At 36.2% G+C, this 15,302-nt stretch overlaps 1 protein-coding gene and 1 long non-coding RNA gene across 16 annotated transcripts in view; one reads left to right on the top strand and one right to left on the bottom strand.

Annotated features, from left to right (window-relative positions):
- The window catches only part of LOC142078608 (uncharacterized), a 390,353-nt gene that overhangs the window by 337,056 nt on the left and 37,995 nt on the right, over positions 1-15,302 (top strand). The gene's annotated exons all lie outside the window — the stretch shown is intronic.
- The window catches only part of VPS13B (vacuolar protein sorting 13 homolog B), a 490,063-nt gene that overhangs the window by 85,657 nt on the left and 389,104 nt on the right, over positions 1-15,302 (bottom strand). For all 15 annotated transcript variants that reach the window (XM_075141361.1, XM_075141359.1, XM_075141350.1 and 12 more), the window contains one exon: positions 11,686-12,093. In XM_075141361.1, the coding sequence (XP_074997462.1) occupies positions 11,686-12,093 (408 nt within the window). The remainder of the gene's footprint in view (positions 1-11,685; positions 12,094-15,302) is intronic.

Consider the following 15,302-nt stretch of genomic DNA (forward strand, 5'->3'; position numbering starts at 1 on the left):
GATTCTCTCTGCTTTTGTTCAGGTTAGTTATTATAAAGTATTGCCTTGCTAGACTTTGGAGTGCTTAGCAGGAGAATAAGGGTAATATTTGAACTCAAATAATTCAAAACAATTACTGTAACTCAAAATATTTAACATGTGTTTACCTAAAAACCAGTTCAATCTAAACTTTTCACATCATAACCATTTGCACTTTACATAGCCTTATAAAACATAAAAATGATAATGGCAGGTTAGATTTATGACAGAACTCATGTACTCTCATTAAAGACACAAACATTGTTAGGAAAGAAACACTATCTAGAAATGTCACATCTCTTGTGAATTTAACTTACTGCAAATCACTGTTTAATAAAACAAACCATACTTAGTATCTCTGTATTTCTTCTGTATATTTACATGAAAAGTACTACATCTGAGGTTGGGTTAACTTTTTTTCTCTTCTGGTGCTCGTACTTGGACTCAACACTCTGAATATTGAATGTCACCATACTTTATAATGCCCATGGCTTATTTTTCTAATGAAACTGGATATTCACCAAAGGCAAAAGATTAAAAAACACCTAAGGCTTACATACAGTTGTTTCAAGGTACAGTTCCATTTTATATTTTCATACCTTTGCTGGTAGAAAAATCCCACAAAAATACAACTCACTGTTTTGAATACATGCAGTAAAACTTCTCCTATGAATCTCTTTTAGAATCCAGAAAGAAGTCTGTCTGCATCCTGGGAGTTATGATTTCATAATACCAAGAAATATTTTATACAATGGAAAGAAAATATATTGGATTTTTTTTTTAATCCAGCATCCACTAGGAAGGTGGTCCAACAGTCCCCATAGCAATAATGGCATTGAATTGTATTCAACCTGAGTAGGAACCACAAACAAGAAGAATCTCTCCCTTGAGCAGTTTGGAGTTTAGTAAGAATGATCAAGGGCTGAGGCGAACCTTTGTCCCATGCCAATCAACAGGACTGTTGTCACCGATTGGGAAAGGAGTTTTAGCTCTCGGTTATTTAGGCTGGCTTCTGAACCCCTGGGTCTGGTCTCATGTGTAACATGTTTATACGACAGAAACTGCTCAGTGGTTTTTTGACTTGATTATCAGTGATAATCAAGAAAAGTAACATCAACACACCCTGACACCTCTCCTTTTGGTACTGGTTCAGACTTGATTCTGTAAACTGTGGAATGAAGCAGCTTCGCACACAGTCTTAAACCAAGAAAAATAGGTATTTTTATGGGAAGGGCTCACCCTCACCCTGCTATGCTCACTCTAGTTATTTTAAGAGGCACTACAATATTTGGAAATTAAATTTATTTTATACTCTACATGGAACTTTGATTTTAAAGAGGAGAAATTCTCAGTGACTATTGCACAATTCTGCAATAGACAGAAATGTTCTATAGTTTTATTGGAATATGTGCCAAGTTGCAGAAATAACAAAGGGAAAAAGGAATGCCAGAATACAAGTGGTTTTATTTATGTTTTCTTTCACTGGGATTACACTTGGAAGGATTATGCTTTGCAGCCTTTTTCTGTTGTCATCTCAGCTCCACAAAGTACAAAGAAAACACAATATCCAATGGCTTGGAACTGAGGTTCAAAATCAGCAGTGCCTCTCTCAAATGCTATGTAAACAATGAGAAATGAAGACACAATTAAGAATTAGGAAGTGTTGGAAATTTTAAATAAATAAAATATTACAAGACACATCTATGGATTGTGTCCTACAAATTCTGGGAAAAGCTCAGGGACCCAATGAGACATTTTGCTTTTTCTTGCTGCGACCCAGTTTGCTCTTGTATAGGCAAGAATCACACCCTTGTCCTTCCTAGCAGTTATACCTACATGCCCTTTTCGGGATGAAGTGACTCTTAGTACAAAAACCACTGTGCTCTTAATAAAAACAAAAAATGCAGAGGGCATTCAGACAAACTTGCACAAAGTGATGTCTTGAGGAAGCTTAAAGAAAACAAATGAAGAACAACATGTATGCACAAACCCTAAAAAGCAATAGTAAATAAAGAGATCTCTGGGCCTGAGGAAAGCTTCAAAGGGGTACCATTACTGTGGAAATCCTAAAAGGATGACATTAGAAAAGAAATAATCTCACATCCTAAGGGAAAGGAGTGAAGAAATACCAGTATGCACTAGAGGGGAGCTTATTTTAAGATTGCTAAATGCCATACTAACATTCAAAGTATATGCTCAGTTAGCGAAGTTGCTTTCCTATGGCTAAAGCAATCATCTCAGAAAGGTAAAGATGCAAAATTTATGCAATCTGTTTTTTTCCCTCCCACACACTATTTTCAGTCAGTCCTTTCATGCATCTCTCACAAACTTCTATTGTAGAATTCTAACTTCAGTTTAAACAGATTAAATCAAAGTCTTGAACTTGAGATGGCACCACACAGAAGTAATATATCTTCATAAATGATTGTTGTGATATGTAAAAGTTAACTTGTTATGTTTGGATTATTGCTCATGAACACCAACACGTTTTCAGTACGTGCAATAATTTACTTCTAGGAACAAATAGTTTCATGACTTTTAAAATACTCCTCCAAGAGACTAATAAATATGAAGCACTTGCTTCGGACAGTGTTTAAAAAATGCTGCCAGCCCTCCACTGTCAGACTCCACCCAGACCCACAACAGCACCACAACGTGCTGCCACGCTAACTGAGCAAAATACAACTTACACCAGGCTTCTGCATGCTATTGGAAGGATTACCTTTATGATGACATATGCTCAAAAGGAATACCCAGGTATTTTTATGCGGTTGGAAATAACATAGGAGGGTTTGAAAAAAAGCTAGCATTTGCTTGGTAATGTCAAGAAATTAACTTGCTCAGAAATTAAAAATGGAGATCATTACAACAGAATAGTGAAGAAAATTTACTAAAAGACAACATTTGCTTTGATATTCTAACATCTTCCTTTTTTTAGTCAGTAGAGACTTGATTTATGCTAACATTTACAAAGACATCTCATAGGATCTGAGTACCCTAATATAGTTATAAATATAGTTACATTAGGGTTTCTATATAACTATAATATAGTTACATTAGTGCTACCAATAATAGGAGGCTCCCTGTTTGTTAAACTGCTCTGTGTGCATAAATCCATTTGTGTGTAGAGAAAAAAAAGAGCTGGTCCATTTTAATAGATGCAGCAAATACATTAAAACAACCCTTGCCTTACAGTAACAATCACTTAGTGTTTAGGCAAAACAGGTGTTAAGAAAGAGTTTTGTTATTTTTCCTGGTTCACAGACAAAGGGAGAGACAATGTTTTGACATTAACTATGGACTTTCTGTTTTAAAATACTGATATTTGAATCAAATCCAAATGAAACAAGTAGAAATGTAGCAGGAGGTTTTTTCCTTCTATTATGCTCTGTGCATTTGCTCTTCCTTAGATAGCTACAACTCCTGTTTGGTTCACTGCACTGTCACCTAATACAACATAGAACATGATTTTAATTGGCAAACTTCTATATGGGAAAAGAGTTTTAAGAAAATGAAAACATGTGTATTATAATAAATTTAGCAAATGGCACTGGACTATACTCGAGCTATCTCTTGAAAAGCCTCTTGGAAGCTAGTAGCTTTGCTACAAACCGGAGCGCTAGGAAGAAAATTGCTTTTCTGAGTTTGGGGCAGCTCAGAAGCAAGACTGTGTCCCAGAGCACAGAGCCTGCCACGCTGGTTCAGACTGGGCAAGACGTACGTGAGCGATGTGGTCTGCAGCGACCGCAGCAGCTGGCAGACTGCATTCCCACCCAAAGGATCGCGGTGCACTCTGAAGGAAGAAGTCCAGACTCTCCCATGGGCCCTCCATGCCTGGGCGGCAGAGATACAATCTGGCTGCTGAAGGTTAATTAGCGAGTAGTTTTCCTTACTACCTTCTGCTTTAATGTCACACATTACTAAGGGGATCATCTGTGATACTTGCTGCTGAGCATTCACTCTTCATATTTGCAACTTCAGTAGCTAGTTTAAAGTTGCCAAAGATACTAAAACAGCTTTGAATACATAAGTATGTTATTATATCTAATATATTGATACAATTATCTACAAGATTTTTTTCCTCTTAAGAAAACTTCAGATACATCATGTAATGAGTACTTATACTACAGTTACACTGCTCTGTTGATAGGTATCTTCTACAAAGCAGCTTCTGAGAAGAAAGGGTAACAAAACTATGAAAATAATTATAGCGGAAATACTGCAGTTAATTTAAGAGTCAGCCAATTTATTCAAGTCTGGAAACAGCAGTAGCAAACAAATGGTGAGATGTAGTAAAGGACAATTTTCCAGGAGAGATTTAGTTAACAATCCACTGACTGCACTGGATTTCTCATTAGTGTCGAGCTGAATCTTATGATAGTTCATTCTCCCCACGAGAACAATACTTACACATTACCAATTAACTATCCTTTAGTGAAAGAGAGTTTTTCAGCATTACGTGGGGACACATGTGGGCTCTGTAAAAACATGAGATGTGTAACACACGGTAAACAGAAAGTAATGACCTTAAACAGGCCAAACCCTTGAATTCGTCACTAATAAATGTCCCCATGCATTCAGCAGTCCTGGCTGCTGGGAGCCTGTTTTCTTCAAATACTTCAAACACTAAAATCCAGGAACATTTATTATTTTAATCCATTACAGGCAGTGCTTGATTTAACTTTATTGGTTGTGGTGGTGGTAGTGGTTATAGTGGGGGTAAAGCTATGTTCTTTTACACATCATTTCAAAAGGGCTTAATTATATTTTATAGCTCAGGCCAGGAATCCTGGTTGTTTTGTGTCTAACAAGGTTCAAATGGAGTTCAGGTCAGTGATGAATCAGAAGAGAAGTCAAAGATGGTTATCTATTTGAAATGAGCTCATCTCCCTTAAAGAATAACTGGGCAGGTACATCATGTTCATTACACTGCTGTATACTAAATAGCTGAAAAATCTCAATTCACTTCTCGATTTGGTAATTTTGGATTTTGTGATGCCTGATCAGAGAGGGCATATTAAAGTTAAGGTCTAAAGGGATTTTCATTTTTGGTGAAGGCTGTCTTTGGGATACAATAATGTAGAATATATTTGTAAAGCTCTATATTGCCCTATTGTATTCCAATTAAGTGGAGAAAAATGTATAATGGAAAACAACAAAAATAGTGTTCATTTTGCATCCATGAGTCCAGCTTTCAAAACTGAGTGCTATACTGACATGAGTAATACTTGGTCCTTGCATCATAAACATTTTATTTTTAGATATCAGCAGTTTTCAGAAAAGTGATTAAACATTCTTACTCCAGCTTTACAGATGGACATGGAGAGGTTCTTCAATTTAAAAAAAATCTATGTATTTTCACATCTTAATTTTAGGCAATTGGTTGAAAACTTTGGTTTATTTTCAGGAGATAGCTGGTACCTACCACCGTCTTATAAAGTTGTAGATACTTAGCACGACTAAAAAATCAGACATTGAATGGCTGCACAGTAAATGAAGCATTACAAAATAGTGGATGCCACTCAAAATGTAGCCTTACATAATTGCCACAAGGTTGAATTAGAATTACAGCTTTGGTGTCTTGCCCCTCTGCTCTACGCTTGATTCACTGGATTTCCATTGCTTTAATAAACTAATTAGTCCATGAACTAGAGGGTAACTTTTCTGTGTAAATAAACCATCCTGAAGATAGTGCCTGGCAGCACCTGAGCTGTTTGAGTCTCTATAACCCAGTGAATTATGCTTGTGGAAGTCCAAGGCTTGACAGATATACCCAGGCCACACAAACTGAACAGGTTTTCTTGCACTCTTGGGATGCGGTTCCCCAGGATTAAGGCCAGACCAGATCCAGCCTCCTATGTTCCAATCTTCTCCTCCCTTCAATCCTTGCTCCCCCTACTTGCTTCATATATGTCTCTGAATTCTCTTTTGTGCCAGCATGGTCATTAACGTGTACCTGTCCAGTGAGCCAGCTGAAGGAGACGATCTTGCTGGAAACTTTTCTTTCCTGTTGGGTTAGTTTTCAGACAGATCGGTGCCCTGACTCAACTCAATGAACAGCTGCCCGAGTAAAAGAGCTAGCACAAGGCAGAGTGTGGAAATGTGTGGCCACAGTAACCTAAACGTCCTGTGGAATTGCACCTTTTGTTTGAAACAGTGAGCTACTGATTTCATCCCATAAAAAATATTGTCATAGAAAAAGAAGAAACGTGTTACCAGTATGTCAACAATTTAAACAACTTAAGGAACTGGTACTTAACACCAGTCAATAATGCCTAATCTCCGTGTTCTGTACCTCACAGCGCAAAATGCAGATTGAACTGGAGGAATTGCACAGAAAGCATAAAATGTACAAAGAAAACATTCAGCTTTCACTGTTATCTGTATTTCCTCATCAATGTAAATATTCTATAGAATTTACTACCATGAAAATGCTGTATCAGCTACTACTGCCACATATCACACTGGGATTCACATAACAAAAGAAATTCCAGTCTCAAAAAAATATGCAATTACTTCCACAATAAAAGCTGAAGAGATTACAAAAACAACCGTATTTGTTCTGAATCAAATTTCATTTGGACCCTACTTTTTAAAGTTGAGTTATTTAAACTGTAAATGCAGTTCTACAAAATTAGTCCACACTGTCTTGAATCAACAACCTACAATTAACTTTTTTTTTCTTTTTTCTTTTTTTCCCCCGAGTTAACGTGCTATTTCATCAGTAGCAATTCTGAACCCTGTTACAAAGTACCAGTAGGGAATCTGACCAGGATTAATAGTGGTACTCAGTCCTGGGATTAGGTGGTGTCTTGTTTCATGGATTTTAGGCCATCTGTTCTTCCCTCCTACATTATACTCCTGCAGAACTATAAACGCACCTCCACCTCAGGGACCATAGAAAGGAATTAGAATTCTTCTGCTTTTCATTATCACAAGATTCAGTAACTCATTTCATTGTCAGGATAATCCCCTTTTACTCTTTCTTTTGCGCTTGCAGGGTATGCCAAAATGACAAATAAAATCCCAGATGTTAGAGACCTGATGAGGTCTCCACCTTTTCTTGAGTGTTGGGTTTAAGCTACTTGGGACATGGTGTCAAATCTGACAGCACCCTGATGCCCACACCCAATATTCATTAAGGTTTGTTAGTGATTTGTATAGCTGTCTACAAGCTGCACTTCCACCTCAATCCTCAGTGGCCATTTAAATATTTAGTTTGTCCTCCGGCTTTTACTGACAAAGAATTAATTTCCTATTGTTCAAGTGTTGGAAAGAGTTTATATTTCTTTCTAAAAGTAACAAAGGTCTTCTGGGTGTTGTAAATGGCTTGTTACTGCTGCATATTATTTTAGGTAGTCATATCTAATTTAATGTTTTATTTCCCCATGGGCTAACTTGCATATCTGCAGCATCCAAAGGCTATGACAACGCCTTAGCAGAGTTTTCTCGAGAGAGTCAGTTAAGTCCAAAATGAAGTTTGGTCTTTGCTCTACACCAATTAATAGCTGCATTTAATTTTTAATATTTCTGTAAAGTATCTTAAGTATGTAATTTCTTTCAGGTTTAGTAAAAATATGTGCGATTATCGCACGCTCAACTAGTGTTTATTTTTTTCCCTTATTTACATGCTAAAGTAATCATCTCTGCATACGGAACGAAGGGCTGGGGAATTCTGTCTACGACCTGTGGAATATTTTATGTCCGTAACTCCCTCAGTTCAGACACTGAACAGCAAGACTTCCCTCCTGTGTCCAGCCAGAGCAAAATAAGGCTCCACCGAGAGGCTACAGTCTTCTTGCTGTCTTTCACTCTGGGGAGAGTACAGTCCTCAACTTCTCTCATTTATCTGCTCTTTTGGCAGGTAGGTAGTGTTAATTTCAACACCAATCCCAATTAACTGAAAGCCATATGTTTAGAACTGCATTCTATTTCCTAGTATTTATTGCTAAAAATTATTTCAACTTTAATGGCATGTGACTGTTCTGGAGTGAGCTACATACTTCACGTGTGATACCAAGCAATTTCAAATCTGACTGGGTACATGGCACTCGAGAGCTCTAGTCACTTTGTAGAAGATGCCACATACTTCAGAGGATAAAAATCACTGAACCAGGTCTAATGATAGTTCTTGACTTGGGGTTGTTGTCAACTGCACAAATAAGCTGCCAAAAATGAGCTAAATGTTTGTTATTTGCTTGTTTGAAATGGGTACAAATTTTAACTTGTAACTTTAAACCACAAAATATAAAATGACTACAGATAATTAGATAATTATTTTATTTAACATCAGTATGACTTAAACTCCTGCCCTTAAGGGTATCAGAAAAACGATACTGGTAGCCTCTTCTAAAGTAAAATTAATAATACCTTTTTTTGGAAAAGGGATTTTGTGTTGGTTTGTTTTTTGCCAATACACTGCATCACATTCTACAATAGTATTACTTTACTAAAACCAAAATACTTGGGATTTCACCATAAGTACAGAGGAGAACATAAGTATTCTAGCAGAAAGAGTAACCATGTTGTTATAAGTAACTGTTGTATTAAAACATGAAAAATGTCCAAAAAATGAAGTCCCTTGACACACTAAAGGTTTGGGATTGTATAACGGTGCAGTAGGATATGTAGAAACGGAGGTGTTTTAATTTGATCCAACTGCAATGTGAGTGTTCAACACTTACAATTCATTTTGTTAGAAGTGAAATAATTCAACTAATTAGCCCCTCTGTTTTTCAGAAGCTACATCTTTTTACTTTCATAAGAAATTAAAAAGAAAAATTAAAACAGAAGGCCTTTCGCTTCCATGATTAAACCTGGAAAGTCTAGAGGGAAAACTGATAATTTAAAAAAAGTTATATGGCAACCTTCTTTCTTAATTTCAGCTAAAAAAATCAAGGCATTACACAAGGTCACGCACTTTTGTTTTCCCCCTATAAGGGAGGAAAAATGCTGACAATACATTCTTGCAAGGTTTTTTTGCTAAATAATTCCTAGCAAATAGGATTCCTTACAAACCAACTTCATCTCCTACATTAAAACTCATCTGGAAAAGGGGTCGTTTACACTGTTTATAAAACACTGCCACATAAAATGTGTAAAAACCCCATATTTCACTAAAAATAGCTTGCGTAAGTAAGGGATTAGAGTAGTTTCTACTGCTATAATTGCTCCTTTGTAGTTTTTTCCATGATGTTTTTGAACAGTGTTTTTAACTATGTTTATTAAAGTCAGCACATCAAAAAGGATCAAAGAGAACGCTAGTGAGAACCAAAGAAACCCCAAGTGTATTGTGTTGTCTCACTGGGGAGTTATGCAGATTCAAGTAAACAAGTGCAAATTGTTGAGGTTTTAATGAAAATTTTCTACAATTATTGTATCTGAAGTCATTCTATATAATAACATCTGTACAGCAGATGGCCATACTGTACAAAAGGCAAGCAATGCTCCTTTTTCTTCCTCTGTTTTAACAGTACATCTGAGATGACTACTTTTGTCATTGTGCTTAGTTTGGTTCAGCAAATAATTCGTAAAATGCAGCTGCTGCAGATGGTCACAATAGTTATTTGATTGTAAAATCAAAGACACAGTGAAGTATTTGCGTATTAGTTTCATTCTATAAAAAAAAATCTGACATTAACCCTGTTCAGCTCAAAAGGTATATCTATAAAACCTTTTGTAAAAAGAAAAGTAGTGAAGAACTGACATATTTAAATACTCCTTGCTCCAAAGACAGAGCTACTATACTTTTTTTTAATTGAATTAGCTTGCATAATTTCTTTGCAATAATAAAACAAATCTAGTTAGTAACTGTGGTATTCTTCTAAAGTATTTTTAACACAAGATTATAATACCGTTTCCCCCACACTGACTAATTTATCTTCTTTCCTGAAGTTGTAAGTTCCACTTTGGTTTCTATCAGCACTTTAATTTCAGATTAATAATTTTAAATAAAAATCCAAACAATTCATTAAAAGAATTTTTGACAGTTTCAATCAGTTTTGTGGAAGTGTGTCTTTCGCACTTCTTGAAACGTAAAACGATTTATTGCACTGTCACAACAGCATGCCAAACCTCATGCACATGTACTTTTCTTTTTATAAAGCAAAGATAAGGCAACTTTAACTGGAAAAAAATGTGAAAAGCGCCTGTTGATGTCTATTTATTGTCTGGTTACGAAAGTTCTTCATATAGAATAACTAATTTCCATTTTCATTAGATTCAGCATCAGTATTGCCTTACTTAACAATGCTTGCCAGACTACAAACATCCTGAAGATTCATGTATAGCTTGTGACATGAAAAATAAAGATTGGCTTTCTCAGACTGCCAGAAGAATTAAGAAACAGAACTTTGAAGCAGAATGTTTCTGAGGCTTAACGTGCAAGGCAAGGTACGTCCTCCTTCTGGGAGGAAGAAAAACTTGAGGGTAAGTGATATACACTGCTGAATTTGCCAAATTGCTTTATAGTACAGTGACAGAACAGGCTCGGCTTTGATATATCGAAGGTTGCTCTGGACACCGTAATGTACCATGGGACGGATAATGTATAAATGAGAGAGGGGAAGTGATGGAAAGAAAGAGGATTATTACACAGAAAGAAAACTAGAACTATTTAAAGGACATTAGAAAGGCCTTTTACTCAGTTGCAGTGCTTTCCATGCTAGGGTTGTGATCCGATTGGAAAAGCGTGGGAATACAGGCACTGTTCCTGCCTGTACTGCTGTTTATTTATGGATAAATCAAGAGTTTCAGGCTCCAGTACTTTCACAGGCTTTCATGTCCTATGAACCTTAAATTTTTCATTTTTAACTTTTAAAACAATAAAGAAGCACTGAAACTTGCTGGCCTGAGGAGAAATATTTCTGATGAAAAAGAAATAAATCACCACCTCGCTTGGCCTACAACTTGTTCCTCTCAGCTACAGACCATTTTACCTCCCAAGCTACTCTGCCTACTACCTACATCTGCGTCATCTCCACATCATGTAAATGTACCATCTTATTAATTTTATTAGAAGACTAATAAAACAATTTACAAAGACACTCAAAATGTCTTCATTTTAAATGAGCCTCTGGTATCCTGTTAATTGTACCCAAGGTGTAAAGTTTCCCTGCAGTTCTGCAGTAATGAGGCTGGAGCACCTGCTTTTCCCTGGGTGACTCTCAGCTGTGCAGAGGAAGCACGTAAAAATTTAAAACTTCATAAGCCTGGAGGAGAATAATGGTATGACCCAATATTTACATAGTAGCATATGTCAGGGCTCTGAACAATTATTTTTGTACTTTTTTTAAACAGAAATATAGGGTTCTTACAAGAAAATGTAGTTATAGAGTGAAAACTGTCAAAATTTTGCCCTTTGAAGTATGTGCTGGATTATCAGAATACCAGAATAGTGGTTCTTATAACCACTATTCCAGCCAGAATTCCATCAATAAATTAGTAATTACAAGCTAGGGGATATTAACTACAAAATTAAGCACTCTTGGATGCTGCCTCACTGAAAGGAAAACTCAGGTAATGGAGTCTATCAAGGATTTGCTATTTTCTGTTGTGGATTTATGATGTTAGCTAGAGGAGTTCCTCTCAATGCCCCACGCTTTAAAATGGTTACTAGACCACCACCTGAACAAAGCAGTAGCACTTCCAACTTACAAAAACTCTTACCTGCAGTTTTATGTCCACTTTTAATATTCAGGCTCCCACTGAGGTTTGATAAAGAGACTAACAAACAAGGTTTACTGGGATGTGGGATGGTTTCCATTGAAACAACCATTTGAACGGTGTGAATGGATATTTTCTGGAAGCAGGAAAGGGCTTGCCACAAGTTTTCTTGTACTGAAGCCTTTTGCGCAGTGTTGGTGCGTGCTGTAGGTAGCAAATCCTTTGTACTGGGGTGTTTGGTTATCGAAGTGACATCCTCATCTGGAATAACGCCAGCTGACAGACCAGCCTCCTTCCTGGGCTCATCATCATTTGTGGTTATGATTTTCTTCAAAAACTGGTTTATTTGATCAAGTCTGACAAAACTGAGATTTGCTTTCAAAGGTTTTGATATGTCCACATTTATGTCAGCTGTAGGAGAGAATTGGGGAAAGAAATATGAAAAGCTATAGTGCAATTATTCAAGCAATGTAAAAATATTAGGCATTTAGTGGAGATAACATTATTTCTAGCATATTTCATTAAAAAGACTGAATCAATGGTAAAACATACTGAAACAATATTTTTAGCAATAAATCTGAATTAAAACATCATGAAAAGTACTATAAGCAACCTTCACTATATACAGTTTTAAGGAAGAAATGTGTCACAATGTCGATCTTATTTCCTTGTTTCTTCCCAGGGATCACCAGAGCTATCTGAAAGACACACACTTTATTCGAGTGTGTAGGAGGGTAAATACATTAGTCCTTTTGTGTCAGAATGAAAATATACTTCACATTCTCTTGAGTTTTATATCCAGTAGAACTATTTGACTAAACTCCAAAGCCAACAGCGAACATTTTCAACACATTTAAATGAGTCAATAACATGTATATTCTGTTGTTTCCTACGCAGCTAATGTGCAGTATTCTTCAGTGCATTTTCAAGATGAAATGTGAAATAAAAAACAAATATAAAAATTGAGGTATGTTTAGATTTCTTTGTTTTCCAGGGAGATTGGAATAACCTAATATTTTGAAAATGTTCTTGGTCTCCTTAGGAAAGGATTTTTGTACTTCCCAGACTGCTAAAAGTCTCACAGAATTTTTAGAAATCACAGCTAATATGAACAACATTGACAATAGTGATATTTTAGTAGCTGAGATGTTGCAATTACCAAGATTATTTCACAAATGGGAAGCAGGATTTTATGATGGTTGAAACTTATTCTGTGCTGCTATCTGCCTTTTTATCAGTACACTACACTGCATTACAGAAATCCAGCTTTAACTTAGTTTTTAAAATTTTTCATTTGAAATTCAGCTTTCACCCAGCAATGAGACTGCTACCCTGGGCAGTAGGAAAAGTTTGCTTTTCACTTTGCTGTTTGATTCCCACCACCCCACTCCCAAGAACCAAAAACGATTAACATTCTGTGCATATATCTAAACTAGGTTAAATGTTCAGAGAAAATAGCACTACTTAGTTTCAAGTTTCATTATAAATATATATAGGAAACTGCTTGTTGAAGGTTTTACACAGATTAATGAGTATTTCACCAAAATTAGGACCTAGTTTCAAGTTGTCCATGATCATGTTCTACTCTTAACGCTGATGCAAACTGATGAGCTTGATTCTCCCATTCTTTAGGTAAACTACAAGGCTGTAAAGGGCTGCAGTAGCAGAACTTCGGAGCTGCTCTTAAGCATAGGTTTATACTGACTTCAGAGAGTCCCAGGCACATGACAAAGCACTTTTCTGACCCCCCAAAATATCTGGGGGTTCTAAATTTCACTCAGATGCTTTGGTATCTGAATAGATAAGTTTCTGAATTATAAACTAGCACTTTTTCTACAAAGACAAGAGAAACTTATTAATGGCCATGAAAGATTTGTTATAGCTGAATTAAAAAACCCAAAACGATCTTAGAAAAAGTCTGTAGTACTCCACAAGCCACAGCTAACTGAAATTTAAGACTGAAAACCTATTTTAATTGTAACTAACAATTTTAATTAATGGTTTTCTGAAAATGCTTTCTCTTGTGTTAAAGCCTTGCATCCTGAACTAGAAACTGTGGCAAAACACTAGGTAACATGTGGGCCTAGTAGAAAGGCAAGTATCAAAGCTAGGAAGCTGGACATTAGAAGAGAGCAAGATTTTTAGGCATCCAAAACCACACATGATCAACTTGGAAGATTTTTCAAAATACTTTACTTATGTAGCAGTATTTTTAATTAAAACCAAGGGAAGAAAACTGTCACAGTACTTTTGAAAATCTCTCCACTCTTCTTGGCACTAAAGAATACCCCAAGACTCGCCTGCCTTTTTGCACACATCATTGGTCCTCTCCTCCCTTTGAATGGAGAAAAAAGACTTACAAAGAAAGAAGAGACCCATGTGACATTATGATATTAATTTACTTATAATACTTAAATAGAAAGGAGTGTTATTCTAATGAAATGTTTAAAATAAAAACCCAAAACATAAAACCAAACAAACAAATGAGCAGCATTTTTGAAATGACCCAGGTTTGAAATCCAACTCACACTAGGATTTAGGTTTCTGAACTATTTAGGCACTTTCAAAACAAGTCCTTTATCGACTTAATTTTCTCCATTAGTGATGTAGTAATAAAGAAGTAAAATAGAATAGATGTTCTTGGCTTTGCTACATAATTAAATTTGTAAGTTAGTAAATGAGGAAAGGACCCTTATTACTTGGTGTGACAGCTTTCACATCTAACTGCTTTGTCAAAGGCACATTTTATTGCCAACACTTTCCTACGGTAGTATAGCCCAGAAGAGGAAAAAACAACAAAAAACCCTACAACCCAAAAACTGCTTAGACGTAAATTGATAGAACGGGTGTCAAGCTAATGCCAAAGAGCAAACTGATTGAGAAAGATTTAAAAGGAGATGAAAATGAAAGCAATAGTTCTCTCTTGGGCTTCCTCAGGCCAGGGCAGAGAAGCCACAGGGCACTGGTGAAGCTCAGCGGTGGAACATGCATGGCAACTGTGGTCCTAGGCCTGTGTTTTATCACTGCTGTTAGTCACTTGTTTTCACAAACACTATGCTCATCCAAGAAAGCAATAAAAAAATGGACACTAGGACACCAGAGAAATGCAAATGACTTCCCAAACTTTCTGTTTGGAAACCGCACATTTCACACAGAAAAATGTTGTCATGACTGATAACTTGACAAAGGTTTTTATTAAGTTATTATTATCCAGTGAAGCAGCCCCGACTGAAGGGGGTGGCAGCCAGAAGCATAATTGCAGAAAATGTAACTCTGGAACGTTCACTGCAAATAGTTTAACTATCTCATAATGACACAGGTTATTTTTACAACTGGGGAAAGATTATGTAAGCAGATTCTTTGGCATTTTCAGTAAAACGTTCAAAAAACAAAAATCCTATTGAGCAATCAACATGGTTTTAGTCTTTGTCCTGTTTTACGCTTTATACTTAGCACTGTAAAAGAAACTTTAACATTCCTTCTAAGAAAAACATATTTAAGTGATGGGCAGAAAAAGTGAAAACTGGTGAAATATGAAGAGCTATTTATAGCAGTTGATGAAGATAGATGTTCAGCAGCTTCTCCAGTTGCTCAAAATGGGCTAAAAAGAGATGTTACAA

This window comes from Calonectris borealis, chromosome 2, assembly GCF_964195595.1.
Source record: "Calonectris borealis chromosome 2, bCalBor7.hap1.2, whole genome shotgun sequence".
NCBI lineage: Eukaryota > Metazoa > Chordata > Aves > Procellariiformes > Procellariidae > Calonectris > Calonectris borealis.